General features: G+C 37.3%; 1 protein-coding gene across 4 annotated transcripts in view; it reads left to right on the top strand.

The window, feature by feature from the left end:
• The window catches only part of FYB1 (FYN binding protein 1), a 164868-nt gene that overhangs the window by 124316 nt on the left and 20706 nt on the right, over positions 1–19846 (top strand). For 3 of the 4 annotated variants that reach the window (XM_086677625.1, XM_025924428.2, XM_025924427.2), the window contains exons 4-13: positions 1100–1146; positions 3360–3379; positions 3822–3856; positions 4814–4934; positions 8374–8533; positions 9015–9159; positions 14844–14866; positions 15857–15923; positions 16707–16844; positions 18522–18547. In XM_086677625.1, coding sequence (XP_086533751.1) covers positions 1100–1146; positions 3360–3379; positions 3822–3856; positions 4814–4934; positions 8374–8533; positions 9015–9159; positions 14844–14866; positions 15857–15923; positions 16707–16844; positions 18522–18547 — 782 coding nt within the window. The remainder of the gene's footprint in view (positions 1–1099; positions 1147–3359; positions 3380–3821; positions 3857–4813; positions 4935–8373; positions 8534–9014; positions 9160–14843; positions 14867–15856; positions 15924–16706; positions 16845–18521; positions 18548–19846) is intronic. The other variant, XM_025924429.2, reaches the window with a different exon arrangement.

Here is a 19846-nt window from a genome sequence, read left to right as displayed (position 1 = left end):
TAATGTGGAGAATTGAGAAAGATAGAAGATTTTGGACTTTATGAATGAGAGTAACTGGGGCTGAGAGAGAAAGCAAAGTATGAGATATTTAGGAATGGGAAGTGAAAGTAGAGGAATAGTAATAATAATATAAAAGATACAATGACACACAGAAGAAAGAAATGGGGCAAAACACTGATAATTTAGATAGAATTCAGAACACAGGTGGAAGGAACTTTGGTAGATAGAAGGTAAGCAAAAGTTGGGTTAAAGGAATATATTTTCTTAAGAATATATTTTCTAAAGAGAATATATTTTCTTGCTCTATTATCTGTGAAATAAGAAACAAGATCATCTGGTTATAGGGGAGGTGAGAGGGACAGGAGATTTGAGGAAAGTAGTGACGGTTTTGAATAGCCTTTGAGAAGGATGATGGGAAAGAAGGTTCATTAGGAAAAGGTATATGAAATTACAGAAGCGTGTTGAGGATAAAGTTGAGATCAAATGTCAATTATTTGTAATATCCAGAATCAGTGAAATGGCAATTTTCTCCAGCTATGCTAATCAACCTGAGCATAAAAAATAGAAAATATAGATGGTTCCATCAATCATTAGGGATTTGTGGGGCCCAGGTACTGATAACTGTGAAGAGCAATTGGAGTGCAGTGGCACTTAGAGTCCAAGACACAAATGATGGAAGTAAAGCCAGAAGGAGAACCTCTGGAAAGAAGGAGTCAAGGATTAGAACTGATTCTCTTTGGCATCTATACCATAAAACCAATCAAATGCCTTCAGAATCCCAGAATTGAATTATTTATATACTTCCATTTTAACAGAAGACATATTACTACCCTGAGGCAATGGATTGATTATATGTGTCCACTGTGAATGGACAGAACTGTCCTCAAGCTCCCCTATTCTCTTTTTTTTTTTTTGCCTCAGTAGCAGCATAAATATGAGGCTAAAGCCCATTCTAATAACTTCTAAAGTTTTAAATCAGAGCAGAAGTTAAAGACAAAAGAATAATTTAAAATATGATCCTTTTAGTCTTTTTCCTTTTTCATTGTACGGCGAGCATCTATTTGCTCCATTTTTACTTTTTCTTCTTTCTTGTTTTCAGAAGCGCTGTACATGAAGAAAATCAAGATAGTGTCATGCACTCTGATGGTAAGAGGCACAAAGATATTTTATTTATTTATTCGTTACCTCAGATACAGAAGTGTGAGTTAATCATTTGGATAGGATCATTATTGGGCCATTGTCATCACTGGTCCCTGCAAAACCACTCTCTTGTTTTACTTATGTGTGTATTCCGTTTTATCTCCATGATCCCTTCCCTTTCCTCTGCTTCCCTTACCAGAGACAAATATTTTAATACATTTAATGTGTGTGTGTGTCTGTTTGTACATATTCTTTGCATACTGTTGTATGTGTGTATATATTTGAATTTACATAAACAGTATGTTAGAACTCACTCTGCTCTTTTTTTTACACTCAGCATAATATGTTTTACGGGTCCCACCCATGTTGCTATATGTATATTTAATTTGTTAACTACTGTATAGTACTCCATGGTATGTATCCTATGCATTTTCATTTTACTTCCAGTTCACTGGTACTTACAAATAATAATTCAGTGTACATTCTGGTCCATATTTCCATGTGGACCTCCAAGAGACTTTCTTTAAAGTATATATATCCAGTAGTGGAATGGCTGTTTGTAAGCTATGGAATATTCATAGAATATTCTAGTACTATGGAATTAGTAGTAGAGTGCTCTCTAGAAAAGCTGCATCTGTGTGTACTCACATCAGCAGAGCATGAAGATTCCAAGATGCCTACCTTTCACCAGTGCCTGGTATTATTTAGCTTTCCAATTGTTTTGAGTCTTATATGTATAAAATAATATCTCACTTCATTTTCATATCTCTGCTTGCAGTTGAGTCTGGGTACTTCAGTTGTGTATTAGCCTTTGTGTTTTCCTCTTCTGTAACTTGCCACTTCATATCCTTTGACCACTTTTTTCTTAGAGTTGGTATCCTTTCCCGGCTGACTTTCAGGAGCTCCTCTGTATTTCAGATATTAATCTCATGTCGGTTGCAGAAATTGCAACTATCTTCTCTCATCCTATCCATGGTCAATTAACCCAAGCTTCCCATCACCAAACATAAATAAATTTTGATATAATCAAATTAATTAAACTCTGCATTGTAATTTGTTTTAAAGTTTTACTTAAGTAGTCCTATCCCTAAAAAATAAAACTATTATCTTCCTCTTTCTTCTATGAACTTTATCCCTTATATTTGAGTCTTTTCTCCTTATATTTGCAGAGTACCTTTGAGGAATTAGTAGAAATCCAGATTTATTGCCTCACCTAGGGAACCATTTTTCCCATTACCATATTTCGAAATCCATCATTTTCTCAATAATTTCTAATGCCATCTTTATACTCCATTAACTCTACAGCTGTGTATATGTCTATCCATGTATGTGTGTATTTGTGTGGGCGATACATGTGTATGAAAGAGTATACGTAAATTTATGCATCTGTCTCTGAGTTTTCTGCTGTATTTCATTGGTCTATGTGTTTCTGTACCAACCCCACACTGTTTTTATTATTGTTGCTCTAGATTATGTCTTAATATCTAATAATTAGGTGATACTACTAAACACTTGGATAGTAAAGGATCTTTTTTAAAAAAAATTAACTTTGGGGCACCTAAATGGCTCAGTGGGTTAAGCACGCATCCTACTTCGGCTCAGGTCATGATCTCATGGTGGGCTTGAGCCCTGCATCGGGCTCTGTGCTGACAGCTCAGAGCCTGGAGCCTGAAGCCTGCTTCAGATTCTGTGTCTCCCTCTCTCTCTGCCCCTCCCCTGCTTGTGCTCTGTCTCTTTCTCTCTCTCTCAAAAATAAGTAAACATTAAAAAGAAGAAGAAGAAGAAGAAGCAACTATCAGTTTAAAAAAAAACTTAATTAACTTTATTTGCTTGATACATGGAAACAAATCCTTGGGAACAAATAAGTCAAAAAGAACAAACCAGTTGTGATTTTCTGGTAATACCTTTGTTCCACATTAGCCCACAAAACCAAATGTGCATGCCTTTCACAAAGAGGTTAAAATGTCTTCATTATTTTTTGGCTTTTGCGTTATTTTATGAAAGCCAATGAAATGGTTTTACAATGAAATTACAAGTATCAAAGAGGCCATAGTAAAGATCTAATCCACATATTCTATTTTGTACTTCTATGTGTTTTATAGAGCATAAGTTCTGTTAGATTATGAACAGTTTTGGATAGATTATGTCTAATAATTCTGTAGTAAACTGCTTTTTAATTAAAGTATATTGAATTTTATTCTTTTTTTAAAACCTTTTAGGTACTGGAAACCTAGATGAGGTCAGTTTTTTTTCCCCCTTCTTATATTATATTGCTTAACTAAAATATTTAACCATTCCTGTAATTTATGTTCTATTGATATAAACCAGCAAATCAAAATTGTTATGGGTAATAATGATATTTTTCAATGTATAATATTACTTCATCTAAAATTCTTGGGACATTAAACACCAAACATTACATTGACTCACAGTAATTTTGTAGCACTGAACGTAAACTTAAGTCTGGCTGGACATCTGAATTATATAGCAGAATATAAAATAAGATCTTTTTGTGCTTACTTTTCCAGTGTATCTCTTTAAGGGAAAAAATATTTTAAGCAAGACAAATTTACATACACTTACATTTATGATTGTTTTACTAGGTATTTGATCAATGTAATATGTGTATGTTCCCTTTTTTAGGAATTAAAATTAATCATTATTAATGTTTTTCTTGGCAGGAACAAGAGAGTGAAGGAGAAACCTATGAAGACATGTATGGGTTACATTTTTTACCGTGATTTTTCTGCCTAAAATGAATATTATGATTTGTATGAGGGAGAATAGATGGATATTCAACACTAAGGGGAAAAAGCTTTATTGTTCAAATGACTGGCATATAATGATAACCTTTATTTCAATACAAAGGACTAAAGATTCTTTATTTGCCCAAGAATTTCATGGAAGACTCTTAAAAATGTTGTTGTGAGAGGCCAGAGACTCGCAGCTACTGGATAGACCACAGGCAGGGAATCACGGAGCTAGGAATCTATATTTCTTGTGCTCAGTGTGTCCTTGGGCAAATGAATTCATTTGTATGTTACAACTCCCCCATCGAGGCAGTGCTCCACCTCACCAGGGTGCTCTGAGAAATAATTTACCACAGCATCAGATGGCAAAGTGTCAACCTGCTACAGCAGAAAGATGTTTAAAAGAATAGCTCCAAAACAGGCTTCCCCATAGCCCAGGACTAAGAAATGTCTTGGAAAGTGAATGAAAGGAGAAAGAAGTATGTTATTTTCTCTCTTGTCGATTCAAATGTCTTAATTTGCCTTACCTAGTTCTTAAGCAGTGAATTCTGACTAAAGTTTCTGAGCTAAGGTTTGCAGGTATGTACATGTGCATGCCCTGTACCTGGGAGTGCATGCACGTGAAGGGGTGGGGGCAGAGATCAATTCTATTCATGCCCATATGCAGGAAGAACAGGGTCTTTATATATACGCAGTGTCTTCCGCTTGCTGGCACAGGGTGTAAGTGGAAACAGAGCCTTTGGCAGGTATCCCCACTTGTATGCCTCCTACTGGTTTTAAGAACAATCTCACACGCTCAGTAATTTTGACAACTCCTGGCTTTTCACCTTCATCTATACTTGAGATACTGTCTCCTGGATATGTGAGCCATAACACATCAATGCTCGCAAGTGCCAAAACAACTTAACAATTTTTATCCACAGAGAAGCAACCAAAGAAAGAGAGAAAAAAAGGGAAAAGGAGGAAAAGAAGAGATTAGAACTGGAGAAAAAGGAACAGAAAGAACGAGAAAAGAAAGAACAAGAAATAAAGAAGAAATTTAAAGTAAGAGCTTGCTTGCTGATGGGTAAAAAAAGAGTGATCTCTATGATTTTCACGCAAAAGGGGCACCACACCATTCTTGAAAACTTACATGGTGGAAGAATTACTTAGTTATTGTTTCCTTGAAAAGTAACTACCTTCATAACAGTAATTATCTTACCCAATATGCCTCCTTATCCCTGCACTAAAAATGTAATATGATAAAATATGGTGGCTTATGATTAGTGGGCACCCAGGAAATTTTCTGTTGATTGAGTGAGTGAATACTCATTGCTCAAACACTTCTTGACTCTCAAGATTTCATATTTGTTATTAACCTACTTATACTATGAGCTTGGACCACACACATAAGTATCCTTGAGGCAGGTATCACAATGGTATAAGGGACGTAAATGTCTCTGGATGAACCAGACCTGTCTCAGAATAAAGTTTCTATGAACTACTCCCACTGCTGGTATCTAGACCTGACTTACATTTTTGCCTTTATTTCTAGCTTATGTACTTGTTGACTTCTGATGCCCGCTATTTCCCATCCCTCTTTTCCCACCTAGATTTCTGACCTCTTTCTTTTTGGACCCCTGATTTCTAATTTCTACCACCATCACTAAGCTTGTAGGCTATCCTCTTTTGGCTACACCGTCTTTGATGACATGGCCCATCTGGCATGGGTCTGGTGTGTCAGCTATATTTAAGGTGACTGTATTACCGAACTATTCTTCACTATAAAAAAGACTCATGTCAAGGTTCTTTTAAACTTTTAATTCCCCTAGAACATTTAATATATGGTTTCAGCTATAAAAATTTTGATTTCTATATAACTCCCCAGTATATTTGTTGCATTAAAAGAAAGGTTCAACAGCATGGTGCAAGAAAAACATAAAGCAGCTTAGAGTCAAGTGGACAGATGTGGATTCAAATTCCAGTCGTACATGTGAGTTATGTGATTGTGGGCATATTATTAAACTTGTTTGAATCTCAGATTCTTATGTCTTTGAATCTCAGATTCTTATTCTTAGAATAAATGGTATCTCTCCTGAAAGTTTGTTGTGGAATTAAATAAAATAATGTACATAAGGCACTATATCTACCAAAGTTCTTGTTAAATTTTGAAAAAGACTACTATATATAAGTAAAATTAGGTATGAATAAATATGAATGTTAAGACATTTAACTCATACAGACGTATGGGTACCAATGTTCATATTTTCCAAGTGGCGAATATGAAAAATTAATTTCTTAAAAAAAAGTCTTCATAACAGGGGCACCTGCGTGGCTCAGTCAGTTAAGTGTCTGACTCTTGCTTTCAGGTCAGGTCATGATCTCAGTTTGTGAGTTACAGCCCCACGTTGGACTCTGTGCTGACAGCGCAGAGCCTGCTTGGGATTCTCTCTGTCCTTCTCTCTCTACCGTCCCCCCCCAAAATAAATAAATAAACTTAAACAATTTTTCATAACACATTTTTAGGAAGGTACTTTGTAATTTTGAAAGAGTTACGTGAAGTTTTTTCTTGCGTTTCCTTTGGAGAAATCAATTTTGCATTGTTTCACTCATTCACTCAAATAAAATTTCTTAGTAAGAAAAAATACAGTATGGAAATCATACCACTAAAATATGAATTCAAAGTTTGTAAAGACTAGGACTTCACAAGCTATATTCCTTCCACAAAAATGTTAATACATGCTAAAATTAAAGAAATTAAATGTGAGAACTGTTACACAGCACCATATTTCATTAATTCTAAAGTATAAAATATTTCACATTTTAAAATTCTGAAATAATGCATCTTAACATCTTGGTGTAACATAATTTAAATTAAACTGTTTCTCAGTGATACGTAATTGATGATATGTCTCACAATTCATAGCATCATGAGTTCAATAAAACAAGGCAGAACTTCAAAAATCACAATGCATATTTGCATATGGAAAGATCTAAGAAATTATGTTGGAAAGATACACATTTAGGATTAGGAGTTTAGGACTCATGTTCTAAACTAGATTACAGTAGTTCGTCTTATCCAAGGGGATACATTTCCAGACCCCCAGTGGATGCCTGAAAACATGGATAGTACTGAACTCTATATATACTATGTTTTTTCCTACACACATATACCTATGATAAAGCTCAATTTATAAGTTAGGCACAGGAAGAAAGGAACAATAACTAACAATAAAATAGAACAATTGTAACACTCTCCTGTAGTGAAAGTTATTGAATGTGGTCCATCTGCTTCTCTCAAAATATCTTACTGTCCTCCACTCACCCTTCTTATGACGATGTGAGACAATAAAATTCCCACTTGATGAGATGAAGTGAGGTGAATGACTTAGGCGTTATGACATAGCATTAGGCCACTACTGATCTTCTGACAATAGGCCAGAAGGGCAATCATCTGTTTCTAGACCATGGTGCACCATGGGTGGCTGAAACCCCAGAAAATGTAACCACAGACAAGGGAGGAGTACTGCGTTCTGCTGTGAAGAAACCACTATACTATCCAGTATATTAAGTTGAAAAACCTCACGTAACAGGGGCATCTGGGTGGCTCAGTCAGTTAAGTGTCCGACTCTTGATTTTTGGTCAGGTCACGATCTCACGAGTTCATGGGATTGAACCCTGCTTTGAGCTCTGTGCTAACAGTGTGGAGCCTGCTTGGGATTTTCTCTGTCTTCCCTGCTCATGCTTGTACTCTCTCTCTCTCTCTCCCTCCCTCCCTTTCAAAAATAAATAGATAAACATTTTAAAAAGTAAACTAATAAAAAGTTAAAACTTCACATAACACTTGTTTGCTATTTTTTATTTACAAAGCTATTTCTAGAATGTTATCTTGTTTATAGCAGGTAATGTCTACTCTAAGTTTATAGACAACGCCACAAGGTGAAAGAAAGAAAGAAAGAAAGAAAGAAAGAAAGAAAGAAAGAAAGAAAGAAAGAAAGAAAGAAAAAGAAAATGCTTTTCCCATAAGTGTAGCCCACAACCACTCACCATCTTCCCTTCCCTTTGCTGTTTGAAGCCTGAAGATAACCATCAGAATAACTACACAATGCAAACATGGAAAAACCTCCATCTACCAAGCAGACCACCATCATATCCCATAAAAACCATGGCATCCAGTGTGTATTGTCTTACATAAATCGTATTCCGTTATTAGTGGCTTCCTCTGCAAGCCTTTCACAGATTTCTAAGGTCGACAGATGACTGCTACTCTCTCCTGGACCCCAAGCATATGCTTACCTGTTCTTTGCTGGTTCTGCCTCACCACTGTGATTTTCCCCTACCACGTCTTCTAAGAACATTCGTTAGATGATATTCACCTTCAGTGTCTAATTCAAACCATAAATGTTGTAAATAGGCTGGTCGGCAAGTTGCTTTCAAAACTCCATTCCTAAAAGATTTTCCGAAGAGTAAGGAAGCCTATTGTGATGTCCCCCCTTCTTCGCAGCTAACAGGCCCTATTCAAGTCATCCATCAAGCAAAAGCTTGCTGTGATGTCAAAGGAGGAAAGAATGAACTGAGCTTCAAGCAAGGAGAGCAAATTGAAATAATCCGCATCACAGACAACCCTGAAGGAAAATGGCTGGGCAGAACCGCCAGGGGGTCATGTGAGTACAAATTTTCCTATGACATCTCCAAATGTTGTTGTTGTTGTTTTCTTTTTTTAAGACATTCAGTTAAGTTAGGAGTATTTTACAGGGTGGACAAAAATAGGAAGATTGAAAACGACATTGACATATCTTCATTTCATCTGCATTGTCTTTTTACTGGGGAACAGTGTAAATATTTGTTTTATTCCAAGGAGAAACAAAGGGCATTGGGTTCCTCACTGATGTTAAAAGGTGAAAAAATGAGTCCTGTGAGTCACTGTGGAATCTTTAAAATAGACTCTAGGCTTATCCCAAACCACAACAGCATAAGACTTTGACGAAGTCCAGTCAAATGTGTCTGCGTCGGAAGTCTATAAATCAGGAGTCAAGCAAAGAAATGAAGGGAAAGATGTGCAGATGTGCAATTGATATCCTGTCTACAACTCTGAGATATTGAAACTACAGTTGCCTGACAATAAATCCTTCTTCCTCTCGGTAGACGGCTATATTAAAACAACTGCCGTGGAGATTGACTACGACTCCCTGAGGCTGAAGAAAAGTTCTCTCGGTGCTCTTTCATCAAGACCGATTGGAGATGACCAGGAGGTATATGATGATGTCGCAGAGCAGGATGATATTAGCAGGTATGGACAAATACAAATTGTAAAACACATCAGATTGCTGGCTCGTCAGAGATGGTGTATTTTAAGATCCTAAAATTTTACCTTCCGCGTCTCTTACTGCTTGCTACCCCTGAATACCCTTTTACAGCTACAGGTATTCCAATAGGGGTGAAAGGTCATTTAAAACTCTGTAGTCTTTCGGCGCCTGGGTGGCTCAGTCGGTTGAACGACCACTTTGGCTCAGGCCATGATCTCATGGTTTGTGAGTTCGAGCCCCGCATTGGGCTCTGTGCTGACAGCTCAGAGTCTGGAGCCTGCTTCTGGTTCTGTGTCTCCCTCTCTCTCTGTCCCTCCCCTGCTCATGCTCTGTCTCTGTCTCAGAAATAAATAAATATTAAAAAAAATTTAAAACTCTGTAGTCTTTTACTTTACTCTTTGGTTGTATGTATCAAATACTACTTAAAAAAGAATAGTCCATTTGCCAGGTCTTGCCAAATGTGTTAGCATTCCAAAATGCTGTTTAATAATAATCATTCTGATTTGATCTTAGGGCTATGCCTAAAGTAAATATGATTTCATAAAAACATGAAGCATGAGATATAAAATTCAGCTCTAAAAATATAAAAATATTTGCTCTGAAATCCCTGAGTCTAAATGTATTTGTTGTTCTTATTTGAAAACATAACAGAAAAAAAAAATGAATTCTAATACACCTCTACTTTGCTCTTTATTTTTAAAAAAACGTTTTTTGCATTTATTTATTTTTGAGAGACAGAGAGAGACAGCATGAGCAGGGGAGGGGCAGAGAGAGAGAGGGAGACACAGAATCAGAAGCAGGCTCCAGGTCCGAGCTGTCAGCACAGAGCCCCAGTGCGGGGCACAAACCCACGAACCCTAAGATCATGACACGAGCCGAAGTCGGACGCTTAACCGACTAAGCCACCCAGGCACCCCCCTACTTTGCTCTTTAAACATAAAAAAGTAAGGGGTGCCTGGGTGGCTTAGTCGGTTGAGCGGCCAACTTCGACTCAGGTCATAATCTCATGGTTCCTGACTTTGAGCCCCACGACGGGCTCTGTGCTGACATCTTAGAGCCTGGAGCCTGCTTCGGATTCTGTGTCTCTCCCTCTCTCTGCCCGTCCCCTGCTTATGCTCTCTCTCTCTCTCTCTTTCAAAAAAATATAAATACATAAACATTTAAAAAAAGAAATTTTAGGGGCGCCTGGGTGGCGCAGTCGGTTGAGCGTCCGACTTCAGCCAGGTCACGATCTCGCGGTCCGTGAGTTCGAGCCCTGCGTCGGGCTCTGGGCTGATGGCTCAGAGCCTGGAGCCTGTTCCTGGAGCCTGTGTCTCCCTCTCTCTCTGCCCCTCCCCCGTTCATGCTCTGTCTCTCTCTGTCCCAAAAATAAATAAAAAACGTTGAAAAAAAACCAAAATAAAATAAATAAAAAAAGAAATTTTAAACATAAAAAGCAAAAGCTCAATTCTCTGTGATCCTTGTGAATCAGCAAAGGGTCCAATTTATTTTTCCTGGACCATTCATTCCAGTAGATTGGAATGGACTTCCCTGTAGGAATTATGGGAATGTCTTCCTGGGGCAGAGGAACACAACAAGACATCCTTACTGGAGGAGGCAGGAGGGGAGATTGGCTATCTCCCATGCACTTTTTCTTCCCATCTTTTCCCTTCTCAGTTCCTCAACTGCCTTTCTCCATCCCTCCTTCTCTGGCTCCTTTTCCCAGCTCTGGTCTTCCCTGTCCCTTCTTCTTCTTCTTGCTTTTCCATTTTTCTTCTTTCATTCCTTCCTCCCTCCAATATCTCCCTTTTCTTGGTAAATCCATAACCCCTTCAAGCTGAAGGTAAAGGAAGATGAAAATCTCCAGCCCACTTAAGAATCCTTGTTTTCTGTGCCCATTTGGTAGAATTGGGAAACATCCACTGTGATCTCAAAACACACAATCTGGGCTAGCTCTTCACTTGGGTAAAAATGGGTCTGCATTCTTCATAACTCAAAGTTCAAAAAAAAAGTTTCAATTATCAAACATTTTTAAAATGTGAAATGATCAAAATAGTAATATACTTATAAAATGTAGGAAGAATTCCATTTCCTTCCTGTAGTTGTTCACTTCATGTCATCAGTTAAATTTGTCATGTTGCTTTCTGGCAGTTTTGTCTTTCTAAATAGACCTGCAATGTCTTCTCCTCGTGTTTTGATATATGTTGCACAATTTGTGGTACATTTAATAAATACTCCATAAATTATGCAACACATATCAAAACATGCCACGTGTGCCCTGGAGTTTACAGATCATAAATTGGCTCTAGTAATCAGAAACACTCTGACCTAGTGTAGGGGTTTGTAAATGCCAGTTTTGAGGTCAAAGTTTTAAAAGGCCATATTCTGAGACGTACAAAATTTCCTGTACATGCGTATGTCATTCCGTGCCTGTTATCAATGTATATACTTTAGCTTTATTTATTTAAAAAAATTCTCTTATTTTGAGAGTAAAGAACCCCAGGAATATTAATAAATATATATTTATGATATACAAACTCAAGAAAAAATAATAAATCCGTGAAAAGGGGTGATGTTCTTAAAATGAAATATTATTTAACCGTAAGTGGCAACTATTTCCCCTAATTAATACTATTACTTTTTCCATTGTATCGAGTCCATACAGACAGCAACTCTTAAACATGCTCTGATTAGTAAGCATGCAGCAGAAAAAGAATCTTCCATTTAATGAAATGGAGCTGGAGGAGGTGCATGGTTTTAATGTTTCATATCTTAAACAAACATAGCCCCAGAGTATATACTAGCATCTTGCAGCCCGTATGCATATTTTTTTAATTTTTTTAACGTTTATTCATTTTTGAGAGACAGAGAGAGACAGGGCATGAGCGGGGAAGGGGCAGAGAGAGGGAGACACAGAATCTGAAACAGGCTCCAAGCTCTGAGCTCTCAGCACAGAGCCTGATGCGGGGCTCAAACTCACGGACGGTGAGATCATGACCTGAGCCGAAGTCGGATGCTTAACTGACTGAGCCACCCAGGCACCCCCCCGTATGCATATTTAATAAGAAAACGAAAGAAGAGAAAATGAAAACACAAGTGTTTTTTTTTTTCTTTTTTTGAAGCTACAGCTGTTGCCTGTGAGATCTCACAACAGAACAGGCTTTGTCCTCAGTAGAACAAGGAAAGATGCTGAGGACAACCGGGAGCTGCCCCAGCTAGAGTTGGAGAAAGCACCATCCCCTCTTTCCCCTTCTCCAGAAGCCCCCTTTGTCCCCGCACCCTGCTCTCCCCTATTCTTCCAGAGAAGGGGGAACTGACTTCGAACTTCAGACTCTGTGAGCAGACAAGAGGCTTAGAAACACAGGTCCCGACAGCTGTCTTTCTCCTTTTTTTCTCAACTAAAGCAATTTCTGTAATAACTAACGAGGCCTTGAAGAAAAGGAAATTACACACACACACACACACACACACATACTTCCCCATCACGTGACAAACTTGCTTCTCTGCCTGCTCCCCAACGTTTTTCCTTGCATTTCTCCTTCCCTTGTTTTCTTCCCTTCTTTCTCACCCTCTCCTCTCCTTACCTCCACTTCAGCTGGTAAGTGCTTTGAATTCCAAACAGACAAGTCTAGGAAATTGAAGAATTGCTCTAAAAAGAAAATGATGTGCGGCAGCTTTGCTCCTGATTATTAAAACCCTGTTCTTTGGGGATTGGTATGAGATTGGTATTCATTGTCCAGGATGAATTCTATTTGCCAGGAGTGGCAGCCAACCAAAACTGCAAGTTTTCGCATAATCCTGACTGCTTGCTTCATGCTCAAAGGGAAATGTCAGACAAAATGAATGCGAAAACAGTATGCAAGCAAGTGGAGAATATACTTAAACTTCATCAAAAATCAACTCCTTATTGGGGCGCCTGGGTGGCGCAGTCGGTTAAGTGTCCGACTTCAGCCAGGTCACGATCTTGCGGTCCGTGAGTTCGAGCCCCGCGTCGGGCTCTGGGCTGATGGCTCGGAGCCTGGAGCCTGTTTCCGATGCTGTGTCTCCCTCTCTCTCTGCCCCTCCCCCGTTCATGCTCTGTCTCTCTCTGTCCCAAAAATAAATAAACGTTGAAAAAAAAAATTTAAAAAAAAAAAAAAAAAAAAAAAAAAATCAACTCCTTATTTACCTATTAGGACATTTATAGCATGCTTTGCTACAGAGTTCCATTAGTAAGGGCAGGTTTTATTTCTAAATTAACCCATAGATCTGTGTCAGGCCAATTTCCTTTACTCTGACCTTAAGATTGAAGAATCAGATATGAGTGTATAATTAATAATGTATGGTTGTAATATCAGACTGATACCTGTTTGAGGCAGATTATCCAAAGGTCGAAAATGATGCTTACAGGGAGTGCAGTGAGGTATAGACAAAACAACACTATACAGGAAGGCAGGGCACCAAGGTTCCTATCTCAGCTCTTCAGTTCATTAGAAGTGAGTTTGGTCAAGTCATTCCATTTCTCATTTCCTTTCTGCAAAACAAGGGGATTAAACCAGGCTTCTGAGATTTTTCCAGTTCTCACAATCTACTCTTCCTTTGCTGTAGCACAGCTCACATTTTAGTGGGAGACTGAGGCAAGAAAATAGATGATTATAAAATAGGCAAAATATAGACGTGCCTGGGTTATTCCATCGGTTTATTGTCCAACTCCGGCTCAGGTCATGATCTCACAGTTTGTGAGTTTGAGCCCCACGTTGGGCTCTGTGCTGACAGCTCAGAGCTTGGAGCCTGCTTCGGATTCTGTGTCTCCCTCTCTCTCTGCTCCTCCCCCCCTCTCATTCTGTTTCTCTCCCTCACTCAAAAATAAACATCAAAAAAATTTTAATGGGGAAAATATAGAATGTTCTAGAAATAAACAAAAAGTACAGGCAATCTGAATTTAGAAAATCAGGGGCCACATTATATGTAATAATAAGAATAATATTTCATGAGTAAGATTTCCATTTTTTTAGAAAGTCTCCCTTTAAAAAAGAATATAATGCTACTGGCTAAGAGTTAAATGCTCTGGCGATAACATATTAAAAGAAAATTGAATTGAATGCAATAATGATTCCTGGTGCCTGAGTGGCTCAGTCGGTTAAGTATCTGATTCTTGATTTCGGCTCAGGTCATGATCTCACAGTTTGTGAGGGGAGTTTGAACCCCACATCCGGCTCTGCACTGATAGCATGAAGCCTGCTTGGGATTCTCTCTCCCTCTCTCTGTCCCTCCTCCATGCTGTTTCTCTCTTTTTCAAAATAAGTAAAATATAAAAAGCATTAAAAAACTAATGGGTTTGTATGATTCCTGGAATAATACTGTTGGTTGGTTGGTTGTTTTTCATAAATCTATCCATGTATGGAATGGTGTAATAATGTATAAGCTAAAAACTACCTCATGGGAAATGTTAGAAGCAAACATTAACATTGTTTTGAAAACTTTATGTAGTACTCATCTGATCCTTATTAGGTTTGTTTTGTTTTGTTTTTGCCTTGTTACTACTCATCTATTGTGATAAGGAACAATGTCTCCTCCTCTTCACATAAAACATTCTGGTAACTTTTAACTGCAATGTTATTTCTCTCTTGTATAACTGTTCAATACATGTACTTCTCTTCCCAATAGCTACATAATTCATATGCTAATTTAATTTATTTTTTTTCCCTAGCCACAGTCAGAGTGGAAGTGGAGGTAAGCCACAAACTTTTATCAGCAGTTTCTTCAAGTCATCACTACAAGATGCTTTTGTCTGCAAATAATGAAGAAGATCTTTAAGTGGTAGAGAGACCACTGGACTGGAAGCCAATGACCTGGATTCCAGTCCTGGTCACTGAGTGACCCTAACCAAGTCACTTCTCTCTTCCAAGTTTGTTATGGGTCATGGGGTGACTCCATTTCCAGCGTGCCCAGGGCAATCTTAATTTATGCCAGTTGTCTGAGCACAGTTATTAATAGCGTCCCTCTTCACTTTCAGAAGTATCCTTATTTGGATGATAACGTATAAAGACTCCTCATTTGCTCATCACCAAAATAAAGATTTACAGTGCTAAAATACTCATCCTAAAAGTCAGATTTCAAGTTCTTTGTACATATTTCTGCATTGAGGAGGTATTCAATAAACACTTGTTAAATAAATATTTGTCAAACAGCAAGGTTCCTAAGGGTTTACAACAAAGGGTTTAACCCTTAAAATATCACTTTGATTAAATGAACCAGAGCTACTACCAATATTCACAAATTCACCTTTCATTCTATTTGTTTTCCCTCACTTATATCTTGATCAGTATATTTTCCTGAATGTCTCCTCACTATTAATTAAAATTTTCTTACCGCCTCCTCCGTCCTCTTTTCCACAGTATTTAACTCTACACTCTATTCAATTTTATTTTTTTTCTCATATTTATTCTTCCCCATCCCTTTTATCTCCAAAGCTCAGCACTCTTTCTACATTTACTAAATTTCATCTCTAAGAATTCCTTTAAAAATATTCAACAAAAAAATTCATTTACCTATTATCTATGTGAGAATAGGAACATAAAGTTATTTTTTAGTTACATGGTTATTAAGAAACTTTTTCTGCAGTTAAATAAGGCGGATTTACTATCAAATTTGAGTGACTATTACCTGACAAAATTATAAAATTAACAGAAGATTCTCTCCCCTTGGCCAATCCACATGAAGGGATGTTCCCACCTCCCCCAGATGATGATATTTACGATGGGATCGAAGAGGAAGATACTGATGATGGGTAAGAATAATCAGTGAATTGCTTCCTTGTAAATTTTTGGATACACTGAAAGTTAATGTTGATTTCTGGTTAGAATAAAAAGCAAAATATAGTGTTCCTTATTATAACACCAAAAATTATTTGAATGTTTAATTAATAGCAGTCCTAAGTCAGAAAGTATAATTGCACAACACTTCAGATGAAGTGGTATATTGTTTGAAAGAACCCCAACAAAAAAAGAGAAATGAAAAAGGAATAAAGAATTACCAATGCTGTAGATTCTTTTTCAAACTTTTCCCAATCATTTATTTATCAATCAGTAATCTCTGGAGAGCTTATCTGATGCATGGCTATCCTCCATATAATGATCATAGTTACAGGCAATCCAAATGCACTGAGACCATCTGCTATCTGTGGCAAAACCAGCATAAGACTTAATTCTGTACTTGCTTCAACTTTTATAATGGCATATTTTAAATTTTAAGATCTGTTAATTACTTAATTTTAAACATAACATAAAGCAAAATTGATGTCTAAAACTTAATTTTGACTTAGCTTTCTATTTTAAAACCAAAAGAAATTTCACTAAATAGAAAAAAAGTAACTTACCTACTACTTAACCTAGCACAGCAGTATTCAAAGACTGACGCCTATAAACCTGAAAGCATCATCTTGTTGATTACAATGAGTAACTTACTGCCTGAATGATCAATGCAGTATAGTTATAAAAAATCTGAATGTCCACCCAATGTCTTCGTGTTCCGCTGATTATTCCATTCTGATCAATGCCTGCATGCTCCTAAGCTCCACACTACAGGTTGAAGAGAAGAGTAATTCGTGGTCCTGGGGGATTTTGAAGATGTTAAAGGGAAAAGATGACAAAAAGAAAAGTATACGAGAGAAACCTAAAGTCTCTGAGTCAGACAATAATGAAGGTTCATCGTAAGAGTCAACCAACCAAATCCAGTGCACAATAACTACACTAATATTAATTTAATCAAATGCTACTAATATTTTATAACCAATAACCAAATTCTGACAGGCTTAAGTCATTTCAATGTTATTTTCCATTAGTCATCTGAGCCTTATTTACTGTGTCACCCTTACACTCAGACATTTACAGAAGAGCACAAAGTCTTCAAAAATCGTCATATGGTTCAAAGATATATTTTGCTTTCCCTACAAACATGCACAGATAATACACACAAATGAACACACACACACTCATACACATACACTCCATTGAGTAGGACTTTTTTTTAACTGCAGCGTCATATCTAAATGCTCACAATTCCAATGCCACGTTATATAATATAGTGACTACTCTTCAAAATATACATTCTCTTTTAAAAATTAGTTTTCTGGGGGCACCTGGGTGGCGCAGTCGGTTGAGCGTCCGACTTCAGCCAGGTCACGATCTCGCGGTCCGTGAGTTCGAGCCCCGCGTCGGGCTCTGGGCTGATGGCTCAGAGCCTGGAGCCTGTTTCCGATTCTGTGTCTCCCTCTCTCTCTGCCCCTCCCCCGTTCATGCTCTGTCTCTCTCTGTCCCAGAAATAAATAAACGTTGAAAAAAAAAATTAGTTTTCTGGAAATAAGGATGCAATTTGGAATTTCTTTTCTCTAAATACAGTATTTAAAGTGTTTGTAGTTAAATTTAGAGTCTCCATATTTCATTACAGTCTTTCTAAAATGTTAATTCCACATAGAATTCCTCATTATAAACTCTTTTGTGAAACCTAAAACAACAGTTAGTGAACAGGACACTTAAAATTATAAGTAAACATAACAAATCCTCTTTTTTTAAATAAATCCTCTCTTGATGCAGAATTATTCAAATGCAGACATTACTTAGAAATAAAAGCAGAGATTATTTTCCCTGCTCCACCTGCACATTCCTAATTTTGATTTTAAATCATCTGAACTAATGACCTCTCACACTTCAGTGTAACTGTGCACCATTCTTCCAATAATGTGTGTTTATGTGTGTGTTTAAAGTTCAAAAAGTAATAGAAGCAAAGGTCTTTTTCTGTTGCAACTAAATGCCACCCAGTCCTAATTTCAGATCACTTCTATTAATAAGCTCCCCCTCTCTAGTTTCGGTGGATATTCCTCTCTTATTCACCATTCTCCTGTTTGGGTACATATACTGGGAAAACGTGGTCATGCAAAGAGTCCTATGACCTTTGTTGATTTCACCTCTCTATTTTTACTCCTTTAGTCAAATAAAAGCTTTTGGCCAGAGCTATGCCACGATGACTCCAAAACACTGAGTCCATTTATTTTACTCTGATGTGATAATATGCCCAAACCTCGTAGGACAAATCTGAAAATACTGGTCCAATGGCCATGGGCAAAATAAACCACTGAATGTCTTGACTGTTGACTTTTTGGCCACCATTGGAGTTTAAAAAAAAAAAAGTCTCATGAAATTCCAAATTGATGGACAGAAACTGAAACTCCGTGGAAAAATGGAGGATGAGAAAGGAATGATAGTCAATGGATGAATTGGCCTTTATAAGCCTCCGGGCTATTACTTGTTCAGGCCTATCCCTAGATAAAGGACTCAATTTCTGTGTTTAGATTGGTCTGATTATAACTGTGTTCTCATTTTCTTTCCAGTTTTCCTGCTCCTCCTAAACAATTGGGTAAGTAACAAAAATTAAGTATATATTTTATATCTCTTTTTTTGCAGATAGGGTGGTGGGAAGGCACTGGATATAGTCATGGTATCTGGATTAAAGTTCTGACTCTGGAAAAAATAACTTGTGTAAAGCTGTCAAGTAACTGCTCCACAGTTCTTCAACAGTGAAAGAGTGGGAAGAGGAGAATTTTTCATCTTGATGGTTTTTAAACAGTTCACCCAGTCATAGGGGTCACGAAGGAGAAATAAACAAGTGGGCAGGGATGGACATCGATATTTCCCATCTCTTATCCACCCCAATTCAGTAGAGCTTGATATATTGGGCCTCTGAGCAATGATTTCTAAAAATATACCAGATTATATGCCACCAAGGCCCTTCTAAATCTAAATTTCTTTGTTTTTTTTAAATGTATCATTTATATTGTATTTGGAAATTCTTCCACTGCTAAATATAAAACAGTTTCTTCTTTGTACAGTTTCCGTCAGCGTATTTTTTTAATTTAAAGATCTGAGACAGAACCTTAAAAGATTTTTCTTAAATTCACTTTGAACAAAATAAAATGTCTCATAAGAATATTCAGGGGCTTTCAAAAAGTTTATTTGATTTTATAAATAAATTGAAAGAGAAAACTAAACACACAGATAATCTTTTTCCAAACTGGTTATCTGACCTCGTGTTCAGTTGTCAATATGAAAGTATGTAAGGCACTAATAAAAGTTTATCAACAGCTGATAATGAGCTTATATCTTAATGTATAATTTTCAAAAAGCATTCAAGTGGGGTGCCTGGGTGGCTTGGTCAGTTAAGCGTCCGACTTCGGCTCAGGTCATGATCTCACGGTCCGTGAATTCGAGCCCCGCGTCGGGCTCTGTGCTGACAGCTCAGAGCCTGGAGCCTGTTTCAGATTCTGTGTCTCCCTCTCTCTCTGCTCCTCCCCTGTTCATGCTCTGTCTCTCTCTGTCTCAAAAATAAATAAAAATGAACGTTAAAAATTAAAAAAAAAAAAAAAAAAAAAAAAGCATTCAAGAATCTTAGCTCCACAAAGGATAGGTATAAAATGAAACAAATGTGATCAGTTAAGTAAAAACTATGGGGTTTTTTTGTTTTTTTTTCATTTTCTTTTGTTCTCAAGTGTGTTTTAAGTGCATGTGCATGGAACAGTAATATTTCCCGTTCTGGAAACCAATGATATGTCATATTTTTATATATTAATTATGGATTCTTCACATAGCTGTGAAATTAATTACCTGAGGCGGGGGGAATACACACACAGACACATGTGTGTGTAGTATATGTATATAC

This window comes from Puma concolor, chromosome A1 (assembly GCF_028749965.1).
Source record: "Puma concolor isolate L17-30 chromosome A1, mPumCon1.1.hap2, whole genome shotgun sequence".
Taxonomy (NCBI): domain Eukaryota; kingdom Metazoa; phylum Chordata; class Mammalia; order Carnivora; family Felidae; genus Puma; species Puma concolor.
This window is presented reverse-complemented; position numbering and strand designations above follow the sequence as displayed.